This window comes from Vigna unguiculata, chromosome 3 (genome assembly GCF_004118075.2).
Source record: "Vigna unguiculata cultivar IT97K-499-35 chromosome 3, ASM411807v1, whole genome shotgun sequence".
NCBI classification, from domain to species: Eukaryota; Viridiplantae; Streptophyta; class Magnoliopsida; order Fabales; family Fabaceae; genus Vigna; species Vigna unguiculata.
In genome coordinates this window covers 27,783,432-27,795,242 of record NC_040281.1, presented here as the reverse complement: position 1 = coordinate 27,795,242, position 11,811 = coordinate 27,783,432, and the positions used below count along the sequence as shown (strand labels likewise).

General features: G+C 36.9%; 2 protein-coding genes across 2 annotated transcripts; one reads left to right on the top strand and one right to left on the bottom strand.

The window, feature by feature from the left end:
• Positions 1 to 297: 297 nt before the first annotated feature.
• LOC114175252 lies at positions 298 to 1,458 on the top strand. The gene has a single exon (XM_028060023.1). The coding sequence runs from the start codon at positions 298 to 300 to the stop codon at positions 1,456 to 1,458; it is 1,161 nt and encodes a 386-aa protein (XP_027915824.1).
• Positions 1,459 to 6,468: 5,010 nt separating this feature from the next.
• LOC114179963 (GPI mannosyltransferase 2) lies at positions 6,469 to 10,683 on the bottom strand. The gene is made up of 6 exons (XM_028066482.1): positions 10,127 to 10,683; positions 9,859 to 10,054; positions 8,049 to 8,227; positions 7,605 to 7,852; positions 7,062 to 7,234; positions 6,469 to 6,886 (listed from the first exon to the last, which is right to left on the bottom strand). Exons 1-6 carry the CDS (start codon positions 10,624 to 10,626, stop codon positions 6,719 to 6,721), a joined length of 1,464 nt encoding a protein of 487 aa, XP_027922283.1. The 5' UTR covers positions 10,627 to 10,683; the 3' UTR covers positions 6,469 to 6,718.
• Between the last annotated feature and the right edge of the window lie 1,128 nt (positions 10,684 to 11,811).

The following is an 11,811-nucleotide window of genomic DNA, read 5'->3' as shown; positions in this document are numbered from 1 at the left end:
GAAACATGGCTATCAAAGAGAGAGTTAGAAGAAGGAAGTCTCAGCTTGACGGTGGAGTGGAGAAGAAGCTTCGAACGGAAGCTTAGTGTGAAGCAGAGAGTGAAGAGAGAGAACGAAGAAAAGGAGAAAGAGGGTAGGTGAGAAAAATGTGTACGCGTGTGGTGTGGAAGCATCAGGAGAGAAAGTGAGAAAAGCAGTGGAGTGGGTCTGCGTAATTGTTGTTAAGGCCCAACAGAGTGGTATCTAGAGCAAGGTTCAAGAAAGGGAATCTTGGGAATATTGTTGTGTGCTCTACTCATGGCTAGTGGAGGTTTGATCCCGGGAAGCTTACTCGTATTTAATGGAAAGGGCTATGATGATTGGTGTGTAAAGATGGACGTTATTCTTGGATTTCAAGAAATTGATGAGGTTGTGAAAGTGGGTTTCAAAGAACCACCCAAGAATGCTGATGAAGAAGTCAAGAAAACATACAAAGAGATGAAGAAGTTGGACTGCAAGGCTCGTGTATTGCTGCATCAATGTGTTGTTGCCCCTATCTTTCAGAAAATCTCAAAAGTTGTTACAACAAAAGAGGTTTGGGAGATCTTACAAAATGGGTATGGAAATTCTGGGAAAATGAAGAAGGTGAAACTGCAATCCTTGAGAAGGCAATATGAACTTCTCTCTATGACAGAAAAGGAGACTGTGGCAGAGTATTTTGACAGATTGCAGGTGATCACCAATGCCATGAGAGCGTGTGATGAGAACATAGAAGACAACAGAATTGTAGAAAAAGTTTTGAGGACTTTAACTCCACGGTTTGACCACGTTGTGGTGGCCATAGAAGAGTCAAGGGATATTGATGTTATGACAATAAAAGAACTGCAAAACTCTCTAGAAGCACATGAACAGAGAGTGAATGAAAGGAAGAATGGTGAGAAGGTGACTAAACAGGCTCTACAGGCCAAGGTGAGTTATGGAGTTAGAGGCAGAGGTGGAAGTGGATGGAGAGGCAGAGGTAGAGGAAGGTCTAGAGGCAGATCTAGAGGCAGAAGTGGTGGCAGAAATAGTGAAACAAAGACCCAAGAAAAATCTAAGAACAATGGGTCTAAAGGTAGAGGCGAATATCAAAACAGAGAAAGAGGAAAAGGTGGCAGGAGACCATATGATAAAAGAAGAGTTCAGTGCTACAATTGTGAAAAATACGGACACTATTCTTATGAGTGTTGGCAGGAGGATAGATCAAAGAAGGGGCAAAAAGGAGAAGAAGCAAATATGGCACAAGAGGAAGGAAATGGGTCTGATTCAGACCAAGTACTACTGATGGCGACAACAGGCATTGAAGAGGATAGCATGTCTTGGTACTTGGATATAGGGTGCTCTAATCATATGACTGGAAACAAGAATTGGTTGATTGATCTTAATCCATGTATGAGAAATAGTGTTAAATTTGCAAATAATAGCTCCATTGTGGCATAAGGAATTGGAAAGGTAATGATCACAAGGAAGGATGGCAAGGTGGCCTACATGAATGATGTTCTATACGTTCCAAGCATGAAGAATAATTTACTCAACCTTGTACAACTTTTAGAGAAGGGCTACACCATGAACATGCAGCAAAAATTGATTGAGATTTATGACTCACAACAGAGGCTCGTGATTAGGGCACCACTATCCAAGAACAAGACATTTAAGGTGAATCTAGACACTACTGAAATACAGTGCCTAGCAGTTGCTAATGTGGAGGATGAGAGTTGGTTGTGGCATTACAGATATGGTCACCTGAATTTTAAAAGCCTGAACCAACTCAGTAGCAAGAAAATGGTGGAAAGGCTACCACAGATCGAGTTACCAGCCAAAATCCGTGAAGGGTGTGTGATTGGCAAATAGCCCAGGAAGGCATTTACAGACTCTGCACCAAAAAGGGCCAAACAAGTACTGAAAGTGAGGCATTCTGATCTGTGTGGTCCCCTAGACACACCATCACTAGGAGGAAACAAATACTTCCCCACATTTGTAGATGAGTTTTCGAGGAAAATATGGGTGTACTTGATAAAGGAGAGGTGTTTTCTGTTTTTGAAAAGTTTTGTGCCCGTGTTGAAAGACAGGCTGACAACAGGTTAAAAATTTTGAGGACTAGTGGAGGTGGTGAATACAAGTCCAGAGAGTTCAACAAGTTTTGTGAAGAAAAGGGGATAGTGCATGAAGTGACTGCCCCCTATACACCACAACACAACGGGCTGGCTGAGAGGAGAAATAGGATGTTGGTTGATATGACAAGGTGTATGTTGAAAGGTAAAGGCCTGCTAAATGGCTATTGGGGAGAGGCAGTAACTACTGCTGCCTACATTCTTAATAGGTGCCCAACCAAAAGACTAAGGTTTGTGACACCAGAAGAGTCTTGGTCTGGTGTCAAGCCACACGTGCAACACTTGAAGATTTTTGGGTCAATATGCTATAGACATATTCTAGATGAGAAGAGAAAGAAACTAGATGACAAGAGTGAGCCCCTGATCCTGATTGGGTACCATCCAACAGGTGCATACAAGCTATATGACCCAGAAAGGCAAACAGTGGTGATTAGCAGGGATGTGGTAGTAGATGAGATAGCCAGCTAGAGTTGGGAAGAGAAGGAGAATACGGTAACACATATTCCATGTGTTCTTGAGGATAAAACTGAGCATTCAGTTGTTGTTTCAGACAACAAAAGGACTCGGAGGATGAGGTTTCCCTCTACTAGACTTGCTGGACATGAAGTTTATGGAGATGGTGTAATTACACGAACCGGTGATCTAGTTCACCAAGCTTTGATGGCTGACACAGAACCCATAACCTGGAAGGAAGCTCTAAAGGTGAGAGAATGGAGGAATGCTATGAAAGAGGAGTTGGAGGCAATTGAGAAAAATAGAACATGGGAATTAGTTACACTGCCACAAGATAAACTACCTATTGATGTGAAGTGGGTTTTCAAGCTAAAGTTGAAACCTAATGGGAGTGTGGCCAAGTATAAGGCCAAATTGGTAGCAAAGGGCTTCCTACAATAAGAAGGAATTGACTACACAAAGGTATTTGCCCCTGTAGCTAGGATGGAGACCGTGAGGCTAGTTACAGCAGTAGCAAGTTCTAAAGGCTGGAAGATGGTTCAAATGGATGTGAATTCAGCCTTCCTTAATGGCCCACTAGAAGAGGAGGTATACATTGTACAACCACCTGGTTTTGAGAAGGAAGGGAGAAAGCACCTTGTGTACAGATTAAGAAAGGCTTTGTATGGGCTCAAACAAGCCCCTAGAGCCTGGAACAAGTTGATTGATGCAGTTCTAGCCAAACTGGGATTTGTGAAATGCATAGTTGAATTCGGTGTGTATGTGAAAAACACAAGTCATACAAATACACTCATTGTGTGCTTGTATGTTGATGACTTAATCATTACAGGAAATGAAGATGTAGAGGTTGGAGAATTTAAAGAAAAGATGAAGGCTGAGTTTGAGATGACAGATTTAGGAACACTGAACTATTTTCTTGGGCTAGAGTTTGTACACACTCCTAGTGGAGTGTTTCTACACTAGAAGAAATATGCACAGGAGATTCTGAAGAGATTCAAGATGGAAGAGTGCAATGAGGCTATAATTTCAGTGCTGCCTGGAATAAAACTGATAGAAGAAAAGGAGGCTGAAGTGGTAGATTGAACTTTATACAAGCAGATAGTAGGTTCACTTAGGTTTCTGTGTAATAGCAGGCCAGATTTGAGCTATGGAGTAGGTCTGATCAGCAGATTCATGCATGACCCCGGAACACCCCACTTGGCAGTTGCTAAACACATCCTAAGGTACCTAAAAGGCACTACAGATTGGGGAATTTTCTTCCCAAAGGCAGATGACCATAATGGAGCAATGCTTGAGGCATTTTCAGAGTCAGACTGGTGTGGGGATAAAGTTGAGAGAAAAAGTACATATGGGTACTTATTCAGATATTTGAGTGCACCAATCTCTTAGTGCTCAAAGAAGCAAAATGTTGTGGCCTTGTCATCATGTGAAGTAGAGTACATAGCTGCCTCAGAAGCAGCTTGTTAGAGTATATGGCTGGAAGAAGTTTTGAAGGAGTTGAAGCTGGAATACATGAAACCAGTTCAACTCAATATTGATAAAATCAACCTATCAAAGAACCCTACACTGCATGGAAGGAGCAAACACATTGACACGAAGTTCCATTTTCTTCGTGATCAAGTGAGCAAAGGGAAGCTGACGCTGACGTACTGTCACACAGAAGAGCAAACAACGGACATTTTCACCAAGCCTCTAAAGCAAGCAAGGTTCGCCAAGCTGAGGAAGGATCTTGGGATGACTAGCCTAGAATTTTTGGATTAAGGGGGGTGTTGACAGTTGTAACCAAAAATTAGTTTCAGTTTCAGTTTTTGTTTCTGTTAGAAATAGAGCAAACTAACAGCATATAAATACTTGCTTCAATTTCATGTACTAGTTAGATACACACGCATATTCAATAAAAAAGCGATTTTACCTTCTCTCTGTAAGCATATTTCCCTTGCTGCTTTCTTTCTTCTTCATTATTCCAGTTTGGACGAAAGCTGGTGCGTGTCCTGCAAATAGAAAAGAAATAGTGAATGAGTGAGAAATAGAGAAACGTGGCTATCAAAGAGAGAGTTAGAAGAAGAAAGTCTCAGCTTGACGGTGGAGTGGAAAAGAAGCTTCGAACAGAAGCTTAGTGTGAAGCGGAGAGTGAAGAGAGAGAACGAAGAAAAGGAGAAAGAGGGTAGGTTAGAAAAGTGTGTACGTGTGTGGTGTGGAAGCATCAGGAGAGAAAGTGAGAAAAGTAGTGGAGTGGGCCTACGTAATTGCTGTGAAGGCCCAACAATAACATGCTTGGTTGGTATGTGTGTATGATATGGTGAATATGTATTTTGATCATATGGATGAAATCTTTTATACTCTGGTTTATCCTACTTTTATTGTTGTGTGTTCTGCTGTGTGGTACTCTCTCTTGCGATGATCATCAACTTGTTGGTGTGAGCAGATGCGAGGAACACCCACGGGCAACAAGGAGGTGATGGTTCCACTGCATAATCTGCATGGGCTTGTTTTTAGTTTCTTTATTGGACTTTTCTTTAGGGCTAAGGCCCATGTACTTGTTTGTCCTTGGATCTACATACTTTCTTTGTAAACTTTTTATCCAGTTTTCTTTTGGACATCATGGTGTGCCTTGAATTTGTAAGGAGTTGAGTTTTAAACTCCAGGACTACGCTATTACATTATCTTTCTGTAATGCTTCCTTTAATTTTGTATATTAAATTAAATGGAGTGTTACAAATGTTATTAATAATAGTATTATTATTAATTATACAAATATTGAATTAACTGTCGTCTTTCAATCCAATGTATTTTCATATTATATATAAACAAACTTATTTTCTCAAGATAAAAACACGCTAACAAATTTTGGAAATATTTAGTGTACAATCCTCTTTAGTTATGAAGTTGTCTTTCTATTTTTCACATAGGATTAAACTTTTTATTTGATCACAAACAAATTCACCAAACAACTTTTTTCCTATTAAAATATCTTTTTTATATATTACTTTCAATGTTTATATTTCAAAATATTAAAAAAAACAATTCCTCATTTACTTCAAATATAACTAATATTTTTTTTTATAAATACAAAATTTGAAAAAAAAAAAAAAAAACAACACCGTGGACAGCACGGGTATTGCACTAGTTTTTCTTAAAAGAAAAAAAAAAATCGGTATGATGTAAATAGTGCTGTTTGCCCTCTACTACGGTTTGGGGTTTTTTTTTTTTCTTTTTAACATTCCTTATTTGATGATGAAATTCAAACAAGATAAAAAAAAATTAGAAAAGAATCTTCATATTTCACAGATCAATACGAAATAATTAAACAAATAAGATATACAAACATTGATTCCTTTTAAATTGCATTAATTATTTTCTTTAAAATGATGAATTTTAAAAATTAACTTTACTCAATCGGTAACTTAATTACTTAAGGAACTAAAAATATGTAAATAAACAATACAGACCAAAATAAAACAAAACTTTATGGGAGATCAAAATAGAGGAGAAAATATTACCAGCCAAAATAAAAATGTTATAATTTGTTCGAAACTAAAAAAACAACCATATTTGTCTGTCTTACTTGAGGATTAACATGTGGTTTAGCAAATAGCTCATCATTTAATAGTTAAACCGGAAAGAAAATTTATTTTATTGAGATTCATATGCAAATTTTGTAAATTTATGAAACACAGATTATTTCAGCCTTTGAAATACCATTTATACATACAATTGTCTAGAATTAGCATTAGCATTAAAATACGATTACAATAAACAAAGAATTCGAGTACTTATATTGCGAAACCAATCAACTCCAAGATGCTTACCATATGTACCAATTGAATTGTTTTGTTCATTCATATATCTTTTTGTGTAGTTTCAAGATACTACAAGAAAATATCAATTCAGAGGTGGAGGAAAACGTATTTCATTTCTATTCATGTTTCTAGGATAAATCACTTTGTGGCATAATACAATTTAAGTATCGAACAGAAAGAAAAACAATAAACAAAGTGAAAATTACAAAAAGAGAAAAAAAAGAAAGGTACATTAGTTCAATCAAAGCAACCAACAGAAATCTAAAATTTATCAGCGATGCTTGATGGAATAAAAGATGAAAAGCTTTAATGGAGAAGCATCTTCCATTCTTCTGATTAAGTAAAAGGATAGAAGTTTGAAAACAACAAACTACCAAGAAATATATATGCTATAGAGTATGCCCATATCACGTATCCCCATCTATAGTATTTTGTAGGATATGCCATTATGTATGCTGCAAACCAATAAAGAGGAGGACTCGCAGACAAGAAACGAGTAGCCACCTGTTAAATCTCAATCACCAAAAGTTCCCATTAGTAACAGAAAATGGAGGATGGAAAATGAAGGATGCCTTAACTTTAAAATATGATGATTAGCAAAAGTTCAAGCTTACACGGGTTAGTTCCCTTAATATGAAAGACAAAAGTATATTGAAAGAGTATGATAGTTGACACTAACCTGTACATGCATGACAAAGAAAGCAGTACATGCCATGAATCCCAAGTGTAACACGAATGGGAGCACAGATGCAGACAAGTATCCTGGCCATGCTTCTGCTGACTCGGATTCTATGGGAACATTGGCAACGTCTCCCTTGATCACATTCTTTCTTCTCCTAAGATTTAAGTGTTCTGTTGCATGAGTGAGTAGTGTTATGGTTGCGACAGTAAGCTATAAAGCCTGATTAAATATTCAAAGTCACAAGATATTGTGTATTGTGTATGCATGCTTATATGCTGTACAGAACACTGGATGAAGCAATTAAGTGTAGCTTGTAGCTCTTTACATATACACCAGAAAGGAATGACCAGAACACCAGATAAACAACATAACGGCCAAACTGCATGTGAGAGAATGAAAATAATACACCACCACATAAAGCAGATGATTAAATTGTTACACCCAAGTCAGTGAATTACCTATCACCATTCCTCACAGAGTAACGTACGTCCAAGTGTGCAAAGTAATTACAAAACACAATTATAAGTTTGAGAACCATACCTTCTACCCTAACAGAGGAGGACTTCCCCACACTATCAGCTTCTTCGGACCTTGAGAGATCACGTGACAAAAACACAGCTCCACTGCTCTTCTCTTCCATTGGAGCTAAAAACCCCAATGAGAAAAAGTTCTGAGGCCTTGACTTGGCATAATGGACAATCGAGCACAGTGCCAGAGACAGTATTGGGGATGCAAGAAGAAAGTTAGGCAACTGTTTCAGCTGAAAATATCTCAAGAAACCTACACCCCTGGACAATCAGAACTTAACAATCATCAACTGGAAAACTGAATATTAAAACATCCAAGTTCCAACATTATACACTACAAAGAAAATACATCATAATAGGTTGCATAGAGCCCTAGAATAGAGTATAATATTCAGCCAATAGCATAGGATTAGCAAAATAAACCAACAAAACTTTTGGAACTTAATAGTGAACATACCAATAATGACTTTGAATGTAACTGTAAAGTAACGGTATCCTTCCCTTGCACCAGGGCCTTATTTCATCATGGGAGCGACCAACACACATATGGTAATAGCCATAAGCCTGGAAAGCTAAAAATGGAGCAAAAATACACGCAGTGCGTAAAGCTCCAATAAAAACAATCTGCAAAGCCAACTGGAAAAATGACAAAGAATCAATCAAGCATTCCAGTATATAATTCAAGCTACCAATGATTGAAAACCTTTTTCTTTTCAGTTGAAATGGAAATCAATCCTAAAACACCCTAACTACTTGACCTACATCTATACCTCCGTTTACAAATGTTTCTTTAGCACAACAAGAATGGTGGTGAGGGGAAAGATTTCGGGATCCAAGGCAAAAATACAGAAAGAAAACGGATTTTATTAAAGGATCCTTTTTCCATATCAGGCAATAGAAAATTATGTGCAACTCAGGGCAATTCAAGAGTGCCTAGAAATTCTCCCAGTAAACACTACAAACAACTTCCCTTCCCTCTCCTCTTAGACCAAGCTCCAATGTATTCTAACAGTGACAGAGTAGTTAATTATTACTACCCTAACTGCTCAGAATTAGTTACAACTTTATTTGTATCGCAATTAGTTATAACTACTTAACACTGTGAGTTAGTTACTATCTTTATTTCTATTCTTCAGTCTTCGCACATACATTTTCCTAATTTGTATCAAGCACATAGTTAAGAAACAAATTAAGAAAGTTAAGAAAATTATTAGTTCTGGTTACATACTTCTACTTTATGACCTATCACATGAAATATCCGCAACTACAAAAATCCCTCAATTGTTTTTTTTTTTTGTAGCATGCAATATCACACCCCTACCACTTTGCATCCCCTATCTTCCACACTGAATATCATAACCATCTATGGTCATTTATAGTAAAATTAACCATCAAACTTTCCACATATTGAAGAAGCAATATATTTCTTCAGGCTAGCAGCCAAGTTCATAATTCACCTCTCTTTCTCCATCAAACATCACCAACCACATTCCTAATTTTGCAAGTCATTAACATGGTTGCTCCAAATTCCCAGACATGGAAAACAGTTTCATCGTTAATCAATACAAAGACAGTCATGCGAGACTGAATGCAAATGACATTTTCCAAACTTAGACTCCCAATTTATCAAGGTCCTATTTGGATAAATTTCCCAGCAAACAACTACAGAAAAAGAAAAAGAAAAACGTAAAATGAATTGAATTGCTCCTATGGGTTAAAATCAATTTACGCATATCAAGAAGTTATTATGACACAGATCTGAGACGTGAATGAGATACAGCGATACAGTTATTCTAAATATATGTAGGATACAGTATTGTTAATATACACATCTAAACAAGTAGACAAACTTATAAAACATGTAATTCTGCAAATCTAAATTAAGAAATACCTCTTGACATTACTAAAAACAAAATCATCACAAATTTCTTTCTACCATCTACAGGTAGGAGGATTAACCATTGTGAATGAAACTCATTCCTATCTTGACATCGTCCATAAAGAGGGAAACAAAATCCATTTTTAGTTCATCAAGAAACAATGCTCCTACATTTCCAACTAAACATGTTTTCTATGTATCAAGTTATATTGTATTTTCATAAATAAATAAATTCAAAGCCCTATTGCCACGCCTATACTAATGGTATAATCATCAGACAGCGATAAGAGAAGTAAAATAAAGCATACAGATATATGAAAAGAGTTTATCCAAAAGGGTGGGAAGGAAAAGAGTAAAAGGAGAATGTAGAAGGGGGGAAGGAACTAACAGGAAGACGCTTGTGGTGAAAGAGGGCGTGATAAGAGCGGTGCATAGTCTGAAAAAGAAGATAGCCAGCATTAAGGACGCCATTAGACCTTGCACAACCGGAGAGCGCGAAGAAAAGAAGGGCGAAATTGTTTCGGCCGCAGACGAAGTGATACATCCCTCCAAAACACAAAAGAGCGTACAAACTCTCGGAGTATCTGCCATCTCACGAGAAATCAAACACAGAGGCAAGAAATCCATAAAAAGGTGCGAGAAAAAAGAAGATTTACATGGAGGAGTAAAAGACAGAGGCGGGGTTGAAGCAGAACAAAAGAGTAGCCCTTAACGCAGTGTCGGGGTCCTTCAATAGGGTTAAGGAGAGTCTGTAGAAGTAGAGAGCAGCGAGAACGAAAGCGAGGTTGTTGATGAGGTAGGCGCAGAGAACGAAGAGGGGTGTTTGGGTGGGGATGAAGGAGACGAGGGAAAGAGAGAGGGGAAGGAGAGGGAGGAAGGCGAAGGATTGTTCGTACTCGTACCCGCATTGAGTGATGCGGAGGAAGTAGACGGAGTCCCAGACGACGGCGTTTTGGAGAGGGGAGGAGAGTGTGGCGTTGGGGGTGGAGAGGCACGGAGGGTTTAACGTTGCAGATGTGTCGTAGGGTGAGAGAAGAGTGCTGAAGAAGACGATTAGGGCGAGGAGGAGGAGTCTGGAACATATTGCAGATTTTAGTACCAAGTGGTGGTGGTCACGGTGGTTGTCACGGTGGTGCTCTGCCGTTGTTTCCGCCATTGTTGAATGGGGATCACCTCTCTTTGCACACACCACTGTGCCTTTTTAGGAATCTAATCTATGGTTTAGAATAATGATTAATTAATTAGACCTTTCTATAATATAATCACTCACCCAACTTCCACTAAATGCTGAATAGTAAAATAATATACTACAACTAATACTAATACTAATAAAGTTAAACTACCTTTTAAATATTTTTTAGGTATAATAAGTCGTATAGTACTCAATTTGGGGCTAGGATATCAAATAGTTATCGATTTAAAATAAAAATGTCAATTACATCCCAATTTTTGAGAAAGTGCTTCAATTAAGTCCTTCTCGGACAGAATTGACCAACGCCGTTACTCAACGTGCCACACGTCAGTCTGCGGTTTTTTTTATTTTTTTTAAAATTTTTTATAAAAATAAAAATGTCACGTGTCAAGTCCCTATGTGTGACATGTGGCATTGACAGTGCCACGTGGCATTGTAATGCCACGTGTCAGTGTCACTATCAGATGTCATTGTGTTGATTTCGATTTAGTCCTCATATATGTATGTTTGTTTCAATTTAGTATTAAGTATGTGTATCTGATTCAATTTTGTCCCAATTTTTTTTAATAATTAAAATATTTTTGTAATCCATTTTTTATAAGATTAAAAATAATTAAGTATAAATATTTTTACAAAATTAAGTACTAATATTACATTGTTCCTCTCAATTTCAGACCAAATTTATTATTTATATAAATATTATATGGATGTTTTTTATTAAAAACAACTTTTTAACATATTACTTTATTAATTACTTTTTTATTAAGTACTCATGTTTTGTTAATTTTTTTTAAATAGAACAATATTAATTACTTTATTAAGTACTTTATTAATACTTTTTTTTATTATTAAAAATGACTTAATAAAATGACTTTTACCGCTAAATTTTAATATAAATATCAAATACTTAATTTTTGTTAAACTTTTATACTTAATTAGTTTTAATTTTATAAAAAATGAATTTTAATTATTAAAAAAAATTGGGACAAAATTGACTCAGATACACATACTTAGGTACTAAATTGAAATAAAAAAACATATATGAGGACTAAATCGAAATTAACACAATGACATCTGATAGTGATAGTGACATGTGGCACTCGTGTCACACACAGGGACTTGACACATGGCATTTTTTTTTTCAAAAAA

Excerpts from the sequence above, each read along its gene's own strand:
- LOC114179963 (XM_028066482.1), bottom strand. The coding sequence starts at position 10,626 with ATGGCGGAAACAACGGCAGAGCACCACCGTGACAACCACCGTGACCAC. Across the intron at positions 8,228-9,858 it reads TTCACCACAAGCGTCTTCCT|TTGGCTTTGCAGATTGTTTT; the intron begins GTTAGTTCCTTC and ends TCATTTTTCCAG. Across the intron at positions 7,235-7,604 it reads CTCCTCTGTTAGGGTAGAAG|AACACTTAAATCTTAGGAGA; the intron begins GTATGGTTCTCA and ends CTCATGCAACAG.
- LOC114175252 (XM_028060023.1), top strand. The coding sequence starts at position 298 with ATGGCTAGTGGAGGTTTGATCCCGGGAAGCTTACTCGTATTTAATGGA.